This window comes from Castor canadensis, chromosome 17 (assembly GCF_047511655.1).
Source record: "Castor canadensis chromosome 17, mCasCan1.hap1v2, whole genome shotgun sequence".
Classification (NCBI taxonomy): Eukaryota; Metazoa; Chordata; class Mammalia; order Rodentia; family Castoridae; genus Castor; species Castor canadensis.
In genome coordinates this window covers 2,635,318-2,650,702 of record NC_133402.1, presented here as the reverse complement: position 1 = coordinate 2,650,702, position 15,385 = coordinate 2,635,318, and the positions used below count along the sequence as shown (strand labels likewise).

The 15,385-nt window shown below is 49.1% G+C and overlaps 1 protein-coding gene across 7 annotated transcripts in view; it reads right to left on the bottom strand.

Annotated features, from left to right (window-relative positions):
• Znf213 (zinc finger protein 213) overlaps positions 1–14,847 on the bottom strand; it is a 34,520-nt gene extending 19,673 nt beyond the window's left edge. The window contains exons 1-8 of one of the 7 annotated variants that reach the window (XM_074059412.1): positions 9,541–9,559; positions 8,956–9,086; positions 8,254–8,372; positions 5,193–5,299; positions 3,165–3,378; positions 2,803–2,894; positions 1,715–1,835; positions 21–134 (exon numbers count right to left, since the gene is read on the bottom strand). In XM_074059412.1, the coding sequence (XP_073915513.1) occupies positions 21–134; positions 1,715–1,835; positions 2,803–2,894; positions 3,165–3,378; positions 5,193–5,249 (598 nt within the window). In that variant the 5' untranslated portion in view covers positions 5,250–5,299; positions 8,254–8,372; positions 8,956–9,086; positions 9,541–9,559. The other 6 variants (XM_074059413.1, XM_074059411.1, XM_020171874.2 and 3 more) reach the window with 6 other exon arrangements.
• Between the last annotated feature and the right edge of the window lie 538 nt (positions 14,848–15,385).

The following is a 15,385-nucleotide window of genomic DNA, read 5'->3' as shown; positions in this document are numbered from 1 at the left end:
GCGCCTGCCAAGGAGCTCACCTGAACCTGGGCCTCTCCTCTCTTCTTTCCCAGCTCCTTTCTGCCAGCTGGAACTGGAGTCCTCCACCTTCCCCTGCACTGGGGGAGCCCAGAAAGATCTGCTGAAGGGAAACCCTGCCCAGAGAGAGAGGCTGTATTCATCACAGATCTTCCAGGGCAGAACAATGGACATCAGCCCCCCTCCTCCCAGGAGTTGATGAGGGGAAAGCAAGGCTCCAGAAACATGGGCAAAATAAAATGCGCTCAAAAAAATCCCTTTATGGCCAGCCATGGTGGTGAACACTTGTAATGCCGGCATTTAGGAGGCTGAGGCAGAAGGATCTCAAGTTCAATGTCAGCCTGGGCTACATGGTGATACTCTCTCTCAAAAAAACAATGAAAAAGAAAAAGAAAATTATTTTAGGAAGACTCAGGGTGTAGGTCAAGCATAGCATGCTTCCTGGGGTTCTATCCTAGCACCACACACACACACACACAGAAAGCCATTTGAGGGTAGAAGCAGCTGGCTGTACTCTTCTAGTGCTGCGCTGGCTCCCCGTTCTCTGAAGCTAAAGAACTCTAGTGGGAGGAGCAGAGCCCCGTAGGACAGGGTGGCAACTCCCTTTCCTCATCTCAGCTGCCAAGTAGTGGATCCAGCAGTAAGAAACAAGGACTGTCCCACTCCTGCACTTGCATCGTGAGGGGATGGGTACAGTGGCTGGGGGCTGGAATAAGAGACCAAGGATGTAACAACCACAAAGTCAGGAACCAAAGCCTTCATTTGCTGAGTCCCTGGAGTGAGAGGCCCTAAGAATTTTGGTCAAGTCAATAAGAGAGCAGAGGGGACTTGGCCTCCATGACCTGTGGGAAGAAAGGAATTTGTTGGACCAGGGAGGTAGTCTAGGGCCTCCAAGAGGTCTGCCATGGGGTTGGCTGCTAAGTTCCCTCTGATCTCCCAGGATTTGCCTGGACTTGTTGGTCTGCACCCTGGGGAATGTTAACAATGGGTAGTAAGCAAATCTGAGATAATTACAGGAGTGACCAGGGAGGATGGTGTGATTCAATGGGGGGTTCTCAGGACCACCACTGAAGTCAAGTCAAGAATTGCCAAGGCCTGGGACTCCACCTGGGTTAGCATGTGCAATAGCCATGTGTTGGCCAACTGAATGACAATGAAGACCTCAATCAACTTCTGTCAAGACTAGTCTGAAACTGAGGAGTCAAAAGCCTGGGACTTAGATACCTGCCATCAGAAAAACACAGGAACCAAGCCCCTGGGAGGAGCACCCACTCCCACAGGTCGTGGGGGTAGATGTGACATCTCAGTGTCCGCTGAGCCTGGTACGTTACTGACGCTACTTTCTACCAGGGCAAGCAGCTCACCAACCCCAGCACCAACCTTTCTGTGGACACCTATGAAGCTGGATCTTTGAGAAGGAAGCGCTGAAACTCAAATTTGAGCTGATTATATTAAGTAAAATTTAAAACTCAATCACTCTTCTAATTTCTAGTGCTCAACAGCCACCAGGCTCATGGCCACCATTCTAGCACTGTGCAGAACATTTCCACGCTGTGCAGGGTTCTACAGCACAGTGCTGCCTAGATGAACAAGAACAGGGAAAGGGAGAAGGATAGGGTTGAGGGGTGAGCAAGGAGGACAGCACCTTCCCTGACACCCCAGGAAGCTGAGGGCCCCACCACAGGAGAGCCCTTACCCAAGGCCAGCCCAGTTCTCTTCTGTAGCATGTCCCTGTAGAAGTTCTGCTGTGTGTGGTCCAGCCGTCCCCATTCTTCCCGAGAGAGGTACAGAGCCACATCCTCAAAGGTTACTGGCATCTGAAACAACATCAAATATTCACTGTTCAGAAATTCCATGGAGCCAGGCACCAATAGCTCACACCTATAATCCTAGCTTCTCAGGAGGCAGTGGTCAGGAGGATCACAGTTTGAAGCCAGCTCACAGCAAATAGTTCTCAAAATTCTACCTTGAAAAAAAACTATCACAAAAAAGGGCTGGTGGAGTGGGTCAAAGCAGTAAGAGTGCCTGCCTAGCAAGCACAAGGCTCTGAGTTCAAACCCCAGTGCCATCGGGGGGGTGGAAATATATATATATATATATTTATATATTTATATATTAAAAAAAATATATATATATATATTTATATATTAAAAAATATATATATATATATTTATATATTAAAAAAAATATATATATATATTTATATATTAAAATATATATATATATATATGCCATCTATATATCTAGATAGATAGATAGAAGGCTAGATAGATAGATATGCATGCCATGGACATGGTGGAAGAAAATGACAATGTCAAGACATGTGGTAAGATCTGGACTTCCCAACTGCTGTCTCCAATGGGGCCCGAAACCGGCTTTGATGTTCAGGCCAGAGGCCATCCAAGAATGGCCCTGGCACAGGGGTGATGTTTCCAGGGACCATAGCCAAGGTTCAGGATCTCCGTGTTGCTTCCATCCTCAGTTCAGACCCCAGAGACAATTTACAATTAGAGACCTATCTCTCCACTTCTGCTTTTCCTCCAACCTTGGCTAGGCCTGACCATGGACCCCAAGCCTGGACAAGGACACTCAGGTGGCCATTCCAGCAGCAGGAATCTGAGAGTCCTAGGCAGCAGGTTCTGGCTCCAAGTGGAGCCTGGTGTCACACAAAGAGCTAGCAGGTGCAGGAAGGCCTGAGCACCATTTATGTGGGTTGGGGAAAGGCCCTGCCTCTGCCCAGGGTTAGGCAGGAGAAGGGGTAAAGAGGCCAGCAGGGATACTCACCTGAGACCAGGCGGTGAGGAGTGCTGCAGCCATCTGCCGGTCTCTCGTCCTCCCCTCTCGGGAAAGCATAGGGATGCAAGGTGAGGGGAGGGCTGTGGGAGGAGAGGAGTCCTCAGGGTGACCAGCTCATCCTTCTGGGCTCTGCTGCTCCCCCAGCTGCCTCAACACAGCCCCCAAACCAACCCTGGAAGAGGGTCAAATGCTCCAAGGTTGCCAGAGATGCCTCAGAGAGTCAGGCAGATGGGCAGGTGGGAATCCAGGTCCCCTCTCAACGTAAGGACGGTCCACCCTCCCGAGGATGAGCATCCATCTCCCCTACACTGCCTCCCGAGGAAAGCACCTCATTCACGTCCCTCTCCTACCTCCACCAGGCAGGAAGAGAGCTTTCTCCTTAGAGCCAGGACTTAGGGGTACCCAGCCCTGGGCACCTGGAGCCCTGTCCTCCTGCGGTGCCCCCTCACAGTGTGGTTCTTCCAGCTCCATCTTAATGTGTGTTGATTCCAGAGAGGCTCCCAAGGGCACTGTCTGTCCTTGCCCAGAGGGCAATTCTTGACAAGAATGCCCATGACCTGGAACCTAAGAATGACAGCCCCTATTAGCATGCGGCTGCAGAGCAGGGGAAACCCCAGCTGTCAGAACATATACCCAAGCAGCTTGAAGGTTTGTCTCACTGTCTGTCCAGCTTACTCCAGCAAGGATGAGTCACAAGAGACAAAAACTTGTCAAGCCTTGGCACAGTGCAGTGGACAAGGTGCTCTGTGGACTTTTTTTTTTCTTAACATATGAGAAAACCAAGTGTTGTGGGTTAAATAGCATCCCCCACAAACCTGTGTCTACCCTAAACCTGAGAATGCAAGTTTATTTGGAAAAATGGTGTTTACAGAGGTAATCGAGTTAAAAATCTCAAAATGAATGACTTAGCCCCTTGTAAGAACAGAAGGCCCAGACAGGGAAGGAAGAGGAGATGGACAGAAGCATCAGGAGCCCTAGAAGCCAGAAGAGGGGGCAGGACTCTCCCTGACAGCCTCAGAGGGAGCCTGGCCTGGCTGATACCTGGCCTCCAGGACTGTGAGAGAATGAATCCTGGCTGTCTGAATCCACCTAGTTAGTGGTAACTTGGGACAGAAGCCACCGGAAACTAACACCAAGACCAGAGATAAGACAACAGCCCACAATCACAGCGCTCAGAAGCTTTAGATAAGACATTTCCTTCAGTGAGAGGCCCCTGGTGAGTCCTTGTGGCTTCCCAGAGCACAGGGACCAACTAGCCTTCTGCTGGGAGCTGGGACCCACCCCTCCCTCACCCCTCCTTCATCTGTATTTGAGTCTTGAAGGGAAAGATTCCCAGAGTGCCTTGGTGCCAGGCCTCTGAGACTCAGCTGCTTCACCACCTGCCCAAGTGGTCATAAGGGGCACATAGTTAAATGAGAGACAGCTACCTGCTCCGAAAGATTCTGAATAAGCACAGAGCAGCATGCGTCTACCTGTGTGGAATTCAGAGAATCTGACATCAGCAGAAAATGTCACCATACAAGGTTCGCTGGGCATTCAAGGCTCGTGTAACAAGTGTTGTAAAAGTGATGCCGCACAGTGGTAACAATTCTTTGAACTCCTATGGCACGAAAACAGTGGCAGGAGTGCTGGTGCATGTTTATTTATAACCGCTGGCAATACAGGTGGGAAGATACAGGTTCTAGTAGTGTGGGTGTTCTCGTTTCATGTGTCACAATAATAATTAGCTATGGGCTGGTAAGATGCTTACAGGGGACTCTCATGCCCATTATCTCCTTCAGGCTTCCCAGAGACCTGGCAGTCACATGATCTGAATTTTACATACAACCCACTTGGTTCCCATAGGCTGGGGAGTGGTCCAAGATCACACACCTAGCCTGTGACTAACTCAGAGTCCCTCTAGGCCTAAGCTTAGACACCCTGGTCCCCTATAGGTGGTAATTACACACACACACACACACACACACACACACACAGAGCAGGTACAGGCAGGCCTAGGGCTCAGACCCAGACAGGTGAGATGTGTCTCAGGTAGAATAGGGAAAGGAGTAGAGTAAGGCTTCCTTCTGTGCTCCGGGCACTCTTCAGAAAAAAACTCACTAGAGGACCCTGACGCTGCCCTCCTATTTTATCGTGTGCCTACAACTATGGAATTCACTGAGCAAAGCAAAAGTTAACACTATAACGGCTAGATGGAGGGAAATTCCCATCATGCCTCCTTCTTTCCAATACTCCAACTCAGTGCTCCAATCTTTGGCCATGATACCCCAATGACTCTAGCTCTTCCCTTGGTCCAGACACCCGCTTTGGAAATCCCCTCTGCCCGTACTCCTTCCAAGGCACATCTCCTGCCTCCCTCACATGGGGCCCCGTCATACCTTTTGGGCTCTCTCCTTATTCTCAGCAGCCTGGCTGCTTCCGCCATCTGCAGACATTTTATTTCAGACGTAGGAAGACCAGTATGTTGTTTCTCCTTCCTGCTAGCCTGGAAGAACAGACAGAAGTCAGGCAGCATTTCCCGGTACCTCCAAAGTGCTCCCCAAATCTCCTGCTGGCCCTCAGCTCCCTGTTCCCTACAGACATTAAGTCTGCAGACCCTATCCAGTTCCACTCTGTGATATTTTTCGTTCTTCCTTTCCAAAGAATGCTATTATGTTTTGTCCCCTTTGTTGCTGAAGGGAGAGCCCCACATCTCAGATTAAGTGGCTCAGAGAAAGCGGGGCATACGTGGGAATTGGGCAAAAAGGTTCTGTGGAGATCCTCCAAAACAGGTGCTGGTGGGGCCCCACCTGTCACAGTCAGAGAAATCCCAGCCTCACTGGCCCCAGGACATGCTCTCTGTGCCCTGACCCAACCTAGAGCTCTGCCTGGGATTCAGAAATCAACCTGCCAAAGCTTGGCAGTCCCCCAGCAGCTGCCATTGCCTGCTTTGAGATGTCCATCCTGTTTACATCCCGATAGACTATGTCCTTCTTCCCAAATCCAGTTCCAGGCCCCCTTCTCTCCTGCCAGCCTGAAGCCTGCCACCTCTGACCCTGTCCTCCTACAAGCGGGCCACCCGGCCACCTGTGCTGGTCTCCGGATTCAGGCGCCCTCCCCAGCATCCCCTTCTCACCAAGGTGGAGACGGAAGGGGCACCTGGAGTGGCGGGGGAGATTCCCCAGGGAGGGGAATCTCTGCAGTCAGCACTGGGAGGGTGGGGGAGTCGGGTGGAGACTGGGATTAGGGACAACAGGAAGTCCCTCCCAGATCCCGTTCCCCACACAGCTGCAGCCCTACAGGGTTCCCAGTTTCGAGGGTTCCGGGTCTGGGGTCCTGAGCCATGGCTGCACCTGCTCTTTTTTCTTGGCCAGGAGGTGGCTCCTAGATCTGCAACACTGACTCATGATGATTACTTTACCCAGCAAAATATTTGTGATGCACGAAGAGAAGCAGAAACGGTCACCAAAAAGGAAAACTGAGAAGGTGCATTTTTGGAAAGATTTTTATATTGATGTTTCAAAGACAGAATTATAGCAATCCTTGAAGAGCAGCACCTTGCTGGCTGGAGAAGGCAGAACCAGTCTTATCAGTACACAGCACTTCTGAAGGCCCTTCAAACCTTAAGGCTTCCTAGGTCAAGGAATCCTCTGGGTCCCTCAATACTGGCACAGAGTTCTCTCTCCCTAAGAGTGAACTTAAGAAATAGAGTGAGAAACCCCTTTTGCCCACTCTGATGCCCTACACTTAGGAAGATGTGAAATACATCCAATCTTTCCAGAATGACTCCAGCTCAGGATACAGGGATAAAGAGACCTGATCCAGTTGTCTGTATGGTCCCAGATCCTCAGACATCCTGTTGCAGGAGGGCTCCGACAGAGACTGAGAGGGCACCAAAGCTTTCAGGAAGCAAGTTTATTAAGCAAGCCACCAGCTACTCAGCAGACTCACGTCCAAAGGCTGAGCACTGAGAACAAAGGGGGCTTTCCTTATATACCATTTAGAGCAGGTTACAGAAATGGGGGAGGTACAGTTTGTCCCATACATAATCACATGTTATTTCATTGGCTGTTTTAACCTCTGGGGAGAGGTGACCCTCCTCTGGTCTCCAGGTGACATTCTCCAACTCTGGTTTTCCTTTGTTTTACTGTAGCACACATTAATCTCTGTTCCCCCTCCCTGGGAAACGTCAGATGCCACCTCTCAGGTGCAGTACTCTCTAGACCCTGAGAACTAAGGCCCCGACTAGAAAGAATGAGAATTGTGTTTCACTTTCTGGTGAGAACTCATTTCTCCTAGAAAGGGCATGGGGAGTCAGGAAAGAATTAGGGTCCACCCTGTAGTCAGCTTCCATGAAGCCTCTTCCAGGAGATAATTATGTGTTCGCCCAACATCATGTGAGCCCATCTTTGGCTCACCCAAGTCTTCCAGAACCCACCCCTTCACACCATAAAACCAATAGTCCTGACCAGCTCACAGGTGTGCTGTGTCAGATTGCAGAACCCTTTTTAAAAAAAACAAAACAAAACAAACAAACAAAAAAACCAACTTATTTATTTTAGGTTTGAACTCATGGTCTCAGGCTTGTTAGGCAGGTACTCTATCCCTTGAGTCATACTCCCAGCTCTAAAAACCTAATTTGTGACATTTACAAATTAGCAGAGTTCTCATAAAATTGATTTTAAAACATTAGACTATTTAGCCAAGAACCGATCATGTCTGAAATCCCAGATGCTCAAGAGACAGACATCAGGAGGATCATGGTTTGAGGCTAACTCAGACAAATAGTTCTTGAGACCCTGTCTCGAAAATACCCAACACAAGGCTGATGGGGTAACTGAAATGCTAGAGTGCCTGCCTAGCAAGCATGAGGCTCTGAGTTCAAATCCTAGTACTGCCAAAAAAAATTAGAGCATTTAGCTCTGGACCTATATTCTCTGCTCTCATACCTGCTTCTCAGGTGGCTATAGTTCACATTTGGCCCCCATAGCATTTGTGTTTGAACTCTGCTCCTGGAGTTAGACAAGTTTTAGAAGTCCTGGGATCTGCCTTGATTATACTGTCAACTTGAAGAAAGAAAATTTACCCCTGGACTTTGTTTCTGGTTAATATTTCCTGGTATTTTAATCCTCACAGTGAAGGGGAAAGTAAAGTTGAACAAAAGTCAATGTTGTCAAGCCAGAGAGAGCTATAAACTGACACAAAGTCAAAGAGAGTCCTGGAAAAGATTGACACGACTATACTTTCAATGGGAATTCACTCCTGGAGAGAAACATGTTACTCCACGCAGTCCCAAGAGAGCACCAAGTCAAAAACCAGCAAGTGTATCCTGACTCCTGGGCAAAAAGTTCTCGACCAGCAAAACAGGTCACTTCAGGAAATCAGGCTGGGAGGAGAGGTTTACCATGAATGAGAACTGAACATGTATTTAATTGTTCAGAGCAATCATTGAGTACCTACAATGTGACAGACATTAACCCTTCTTGACAATAACAGGAATCCCTTCTGTGGCTGGCTTTAGGATCTGAGCAGACCTGGGAGAGAGGATTACCATAGTTGCTGTGAGGGAATTGCAGCCCCTGAAAGAGATCAGAAGGACACCAGGTGAACATGAGGCAATAAGTAAAGTAGACATCAAAAACATGATGCATCCAGGAACCAGGCTTGGGTGTGAGACAGAGAGCAAAGGGACCTCCAAAAAACATGCTTTATTTAGAAGGGATAGTTTTTGGACCTCCAAAAAACACACTTTATTTAGAGGGGATAGTTGGTGGTCCAGCATTGCCAAGTTTGAGTATTTTTCAAGGAAATAAAAAGATGAATTCTAAGCTGGGTGCTGGTAGCTCATGTCTATAATCCTAGCTATTCAGGAGGCAGAGATAAGGATGATCACGGTTTGATGCCAGCCAGGGGAAATAGTTCTCGAGACCCTATCTCGAAAAAACCCATCACAAAAAAGGGCTGGTGGAGTGGCTGAAGGTGTAGGTCCTGAGTTCAAACCCCAGTACCACCAAACAAACAAAAAACACAAGTTCTACTTCTATGTGAAATCTGGCTTTTAAATTATGACAAAATTTAAAATTTTAAGAACTCCATACAAGTCCAGTAGAGCTTAATTGCTGTCTGAATGCAGCCTGACTACCTCTTTAGGGCTGTACTCACCTCAGAGCCTGTCACAGCCGTTAACGACTAAGGATGAAGGCGCTTAGAGGAGCATCAGGCTTGGGAAATAGTCAACAAGCACTAACTCCAGTACTTGGTGGCTACCCTGAGCTTGAATGAGAAGCGACCACCTTTAGTAAACACAACAGGATCTACTGTCAGACAACAGTTAACTGTTAATGAACACTAGAAAGAAGAGTCATCTCAAGCAGGAACAAAACTGGTACTAACTAAAGCAGCAACACCAGGCTGAAGAGGAGGGCAATGCAAAGTCGTGGCCTTGGGAAGGAAAGAGATGACCAACCAAGGGGAAAAATAAAGGAATATGAGAGAAGTAAAGACAAGAATAACAAACAGCAAAGCAAATTTTAAACACTGACGAAGAAAAGGAAACCAGTAGAAGCGTTCGACAGGCGGACATTCAAAGGAGTAAATTTTGAAAAGAACTAATGTAAAAATCACTAAGAACTCCCGGAGCGTCTCCCTGAGACGCGGAGGCGACCCCGTAACCGGCTCCCCCGAAGCCAGTGTGCCCGCAGGACTACACGTTCGGAGGGGTGGGAGACCCAGGAATCCCGCGAACACCTGGACTCGCCGTGCGCTCTGGCAGCCGGCTGAACACCAACGCGGGGAGCGGTCGTCCAGGTAACGGCGCAGGTCAGCCCCGCCCACGCACCACGGCAGACGCCGTGGATTGGCTGTATCCCGGATGGGCCCGCCCTCCTCCTCACCACGCCCCTCCAGGGCCTAGTTGTCCTTGCCAGCGCCCTCCAGTCCGCGTCCCCGAGGGGAAAGAGTCACCCAGGTGCCTGCCGGCCGGGTCTTAGTGTCCCCGCGTTTCCTGTCCGGCTACCCTACTGTCACTTCCGGTTTGCGCTGCTCTTTTGCGCTGAATCCCACTGTCCCGGCCTCGGGGTGAGGATGGCTCCAGTCGGCTCTGGTCTTCCAGTCGGCCTCCACCCGTGGGGAAACTGAGGCTGCCCGCTTGAGGGGCCTCCGCTGGAGGAGCCTCGATGCATGGGTCCTAGGGGTCTTAATGAAGAGAGAGCTGAGCCTTCGGGGACAGGACCCACCTCGATAAAGCGGTACTGGTTCGAGGCTCTGTGCAGCCTCGAGGACCAGCATTGGGTGCTGTTTTGTTTCAGAAAAAAGTAGGACTGGGGGGGGGGGTACCTCAGTGGTGGAGCGATGGCCTACTGTGTGAGACCCTGGGTTTACATTAAATAATTAATTAATTAATTAAAATAAATAAAAATGCTGAGTTGCCCACTGTGTCTTAGAGATGGTTTGGTGTATGTATAAAGGAAGCTGGTTGCTAGTGGTGCACACCTGTAATCTCAATAATTGGGAGGCTGAGGCAGGAGATCAACCAGCCTGGGCTATACAGTGAGACTCTCTCAAATAAAATAAAATAAATAAATAAATAATAGAATAAAATAAAATAGAAAAAAAAAATGCAGACTCCGGGTGCCCGGAATCCTAGTTACTGAGGAGGATCGCAGGTTTGAAGCCATGAAGTCAGCCCAAGGCAAATAGTTTGAGAGACCCTATCTCGAAAAAACCCATCACAAAAAAGTGCTGGCAGAGTGGCTCAGCTGTAAGAGCACCTGCCTAGCATGTATGAGGCCTGAGTTCAAGCCCCAGTGCCACCAAAAAAAAAAGTAAAATAACATGGAGGGGGATAAAGGAGAATGGTGGAGGGAGTGAATTCAAGAATGATATATTGTAAGAATTTTTGTAAGTGGCCCAATGTACTCCCACCCAGCACAACAATAAAATAATAATAAAAAAAACCTCATGTGTGCATTTTTTTTTTCTTTCTTTCTTTCTTTTTCAGTACTGGGGTCTGGCCTACACTCTGAACCACTCCAGCCTTTTTTTATGATGAGTTTTTTGAGATAGAGTCTCAGGGCTTGGAACCGCAATCCTCCTGATCTCTGCCTCCTCACCAGCACCCAGCTTAAACGAAGACATATTCTGCTGTATGGATACACTACAGTTTCCTTAGCAAGGCCTCTCTTCACCACTCAGCTCTTGAAGGCTGTGTTGTGTAGCACCTGGAACTATTATTTTGGAGCCTTTGCTTCTTTGTGGTGAATGGGCACAGGATTGGGAAACTCTCCTCACCAACCTGGAGGAGTCCACCTAATCCCAGGCTCCTGGCCCAAGTCTGGCTCCTGGATCTCAGCCCTGGTGCTGGGAGGGCATCCTGCCCATCACTAGCCAAAGCAGCCATCCCCTGCCCTGGGCAAGCCTCAGGAGGACAGGAGAAGCCTCCTAGGCAGCAACACCAAGTCTTTTCTCTCTGATTGTTGAGAGTAGTAGCTTCAGTCTCAACCAGGCAAGCTGCAAACTTCAGGACCAGAAAGCCTCAAACTTCCACCCTCCCATACCACAACATTGTCTCTATCTGGTAGCTGAGGAGCACTTACGATACAAGCATGGAGGGGACACACTGTTGGAACTAAGTTTAAAAAGTTACTTTGGCTTTGGGGCTGGCCCTTTCGGGTGGAAATCAGGAAATTACTTTCCTTAGAGGTTTGTGCATTTTTTGGATACCAGACACTATCACCATCCCAAAATACCCTTTGCTGCTGACACCTGTTATCTGATTCCTAAAGTGTCCCCCAGCCTTGGGTAGAGTGTCAGTCTGCCCTCATACATAAACCTGGTGACGAAGCAGCCGGGGATAAAACATTCTGACCAGCTCAGCATAAGATGGTAGAGTGTCCCCACATCTGCCCTAATGGTCTTTGCAGCTGGTGATCTCAGCCTTTCATTTGCTGAGGTCTCTGCAACCCTCTCCCCTCCCCAGCCCGATGATGTCTCCTTCCTCTATATGTCAATATGTCATGGGGTTTTTCTTACACGCTAATGTCTTATATATATATATATATATATATATATATATATATATATATATATATATATATATATAAAACTCCATTTGGCATGAAAATATATATATTACTCCATTTGGCATGAAAAATGTAAATTTCCATCTGTTTCTACTTTGTCTCTTTTCAAAAATTCTACTTTTTGGTGCTGGTGTTGTAGAACACTTACCTAGCATATTTGAAACCCTGGGTCCCATGCCTAGCACACACACACACACACACACACACACAGACACACACACACACAGACAGACACACACACACACACACACACACACACAGTCCTATTTTTCAGGCTGGAGGCATGGCTCAAGCAGATCAGTGCTTGCCTAGCAAGCATCAATTGAGTTCAAAGGCCAGTACTGCCCCCCCAATATATTTTGGTTAGTGCTTTATAAATATATATATATATTAAAAAAAAAAACAGCTAATGATAGGAATCAGAGCTCCCTAGAAAATGGTTGCCTATAAATGCACAAGATGAGGCTGGAGCAGTTATTAGTCCAGAAAGTAAGGAAATGCTAAGTAAAACACTAGGGCATGTTTTGGTTCTGGGTTTTTTTGTTCTCTCTTTCAGTACTGGGGATTGCACCCAGGGCAGTGCTCTGCCACTTGAACCATGCATTCAGTCCTTTTGTTTTTATTTCATTTTTGAGACAGGGTCTCATTAATTTTGCCAAGGCTGGCCTCAAACTCTCAATTTTTCTGCCTCAGTCTCCTGAATAGTTGGGATTACAGGTGTGTACACAATGGCCAGCCTATGGGTCACGGTTGCAGGTATGTACCACTAATCCCAGCACTAATGCAGTTTAATAGAAATTCTTCCTGGAACTAGCCCTTTGCCCTGAATTTTTCTAACAGGAGGAACTCTATGAGAATTGAAAATATGTAAAAATTTCATTTACAATCTCTGAAAAGAGGGAAGATAAGGACGAAGATAAGGACCCCATTAGTTGGTACTTTATGGTGCGTTTGTTGAACTGACTGATACTAGACTTGGAAATTTTCACATTCTGGGTTGGGGGCATGGCTCCAGTAGTGGAGTGCCTGTCTAACAAGTGCAAAGCCTTGAGCTCAAATCCTAGTACTGCTCCCCCCCAAAAAAAATTACATTTAGGAAATAAGTAGTGAGCTGGGTGTACAGCTCAGCAGTAGAGTACTTGCCTTGCATTTGGAAGCCCATCACTGAAAACACAGAAATAGTTAATTGGGGTTTTGTTGGCTTATTTATCTTAAAGATATCTTATTTAACTTAAAGATATATCAAAATATATCTAAAGTAATAAGAATAGTTTGTGTTTTCAAGATAATTTTAGGAGATAGATATTGAAATGTACCCCAAATATGTATATTTACATTAAAATTCTCTCCTTTGAGGGATCTTTTACTGAATGGAGAGGAGACAATCCAGCAACTTCCCAAGAACTTTTATCTATTAGTAGATAATAATTTTCATCTATTGTGTATTTTCAAAGACCAGGAAGAATTTGAAAAGACTTTAATGTTCTTCCAGCTCTTTTTTCTGCAAAGTAACTTACGCTAATAAAAGCCAAAGGAGTCCCTGTGCCAGGTTGTTGGCCCACAGCTGGGGGCCAATATGTAATCCCAGCTACTGAGGAGGGGGATCCAGGCCAATTCCACATGAGGCTAAAGCTGGAGACTATCTGAACAAACAAAACCAAAACAAAAGGACTGGGGGCGTGGCTCAGGTTCTAGCAAGCAGGAGGCCCTGAATTCAAGCCCCTGTATAGGAGGTGGGGGGCGGGAGGAATCCCCATGTGGTGGCCTGGCTCTGTCCAGATGTGTATGCCTCAGAAGAGCATCTCTTGCATACTCCACTCAGTACAACAACTATTCCCCGAATGAATGAATAAGTGAAAGTTTGAGCTGTGGACCAGCAGCAGGATGACTACTAAAAGGCCAGGGTTTAAGAATGAAGGCAGCCCAAAGTTAGTGTGAGTATGGTCTCACTGCAGGGGCCTACATTTCTGCCTAGATACTATTTTTGGTTGTTGAATCAAGGTAGTTTCTGCTTTTCTGACATATTCCCAGGAAAGGTGACACGCCAGAGTCGGAAGCCCGGAAGGTCCACGTTTTTACAGCTAACCTAGATCTCTCTGGCTGTGCTCTCAGCCACCTCTCCGCGGCTGTCAAGTCAGGGTGCTGCAGGTACGGATTGCAGGTTGGTCCCTTACCCACAGGCCACGTTTCTGTAGTTTTCCCTGCATCGCGTCCCAGCTCGGGGCCAGCTGTTTCTCTCCCTCCCGCCGCCCCCGCGGGCTCAGGTACAAGGCCGCGTCCAGGACGGCCATGGCCAAGGGGGCAAGGGGCAGCACTGAGAGGAGGGGGCGCCCCAAGACCAGGTCTTGTGTGCACGGATGCGCATGTGGGAGCTCAGGCCCTAGCCAAGGCCCGCGAGAGCGAGGGGAGCTCGGATTCCATCCACCCCAAAGACCTCCGGCTCCTTCCCCTCTCCCCGTCGCTAGGCGTCGCCCCTCCCCCTCCCCCGGCGTGAGTGACAGCCAGGACCCTTCCCAAGGGCTCTCGGCCTAGCCCAACAGGCCTGGAGGAACTTGGGGAGGAATCGCTCCAGGCACCAGCCCCACCCGGCGCGGACCCCGGCGGAGGCCACGCCCCCGCCGCGCGCCACGCCCCCGCCTCGCCACGCCCCCACCGCGCGCCCGGCCCCTCCCAGCCGTCCGACCCTCCTCCCTCGGGGCGGGGTCTGCAGGCCGGCCGCGGGGCGGAGTCCCAGCGTGGTGGGAGGGGCCAGTGGGCAGAGAGGCCCGCGCCTGGCTCGTAGGAAGCTTGGGGTACCTGGGAATCCCAGGGGGTGTTCTCCGCTGCTGCCCAGCCTTTTAATCCGTTCTTCTGTGTCAGGCGCTGGATGGGGCGCGAAGGACACAGCGCAGGAAGGGGTCAGGCCAGTGTCTGTAGCGGGGGTCCAGTGAGGCCCATGCTAGAAGGTGCTGGTGCGCACCCAGAGAGAAGCCAGAGTGACAACGACTGAGGCGTCTGGACTGAAAGGCTGCCTGCCCCGAGAGGACAGGCGGTGCCTTGGGGTGTGCCCAGAGGCCCCGGACACACGGGGTGGCACCACGGATTCCCAAGGGAAGCGCCCTCCGGGATATGCGAGGACCTGACCCAAGATGGCACCCCAGAGCAAATGGAAGGGCTTGATTTTGGAGCAGACTCCACTGCCGTTGTGGAGGTGGGGGATGTGGAGGGAGAGGGAGGCTCCAGCTTAGCCATCGGTGGAATTGGGACAAAAGTCTCATACAGAATTCTGCAGAGCCCTTTCTTTCTTATCCCATTTTCCATTTTCTTAGCACTATCACTGCCTGCCGTGGGCTCTGGACTGCAAGCCTCTCGAGGGCAGGACCTCGTTCCTCACTTTATTTTATGGGCCTCAGAGTGTACCACACACACCTTTGGTAAAGATTTGTCACGTGAATGAAAGACTAGCAAAGAAGCCAGCACACAGCAGGCACTTTTATCCCAAAAGAAAGGTTGCAGACTGGCAGACACCCCCC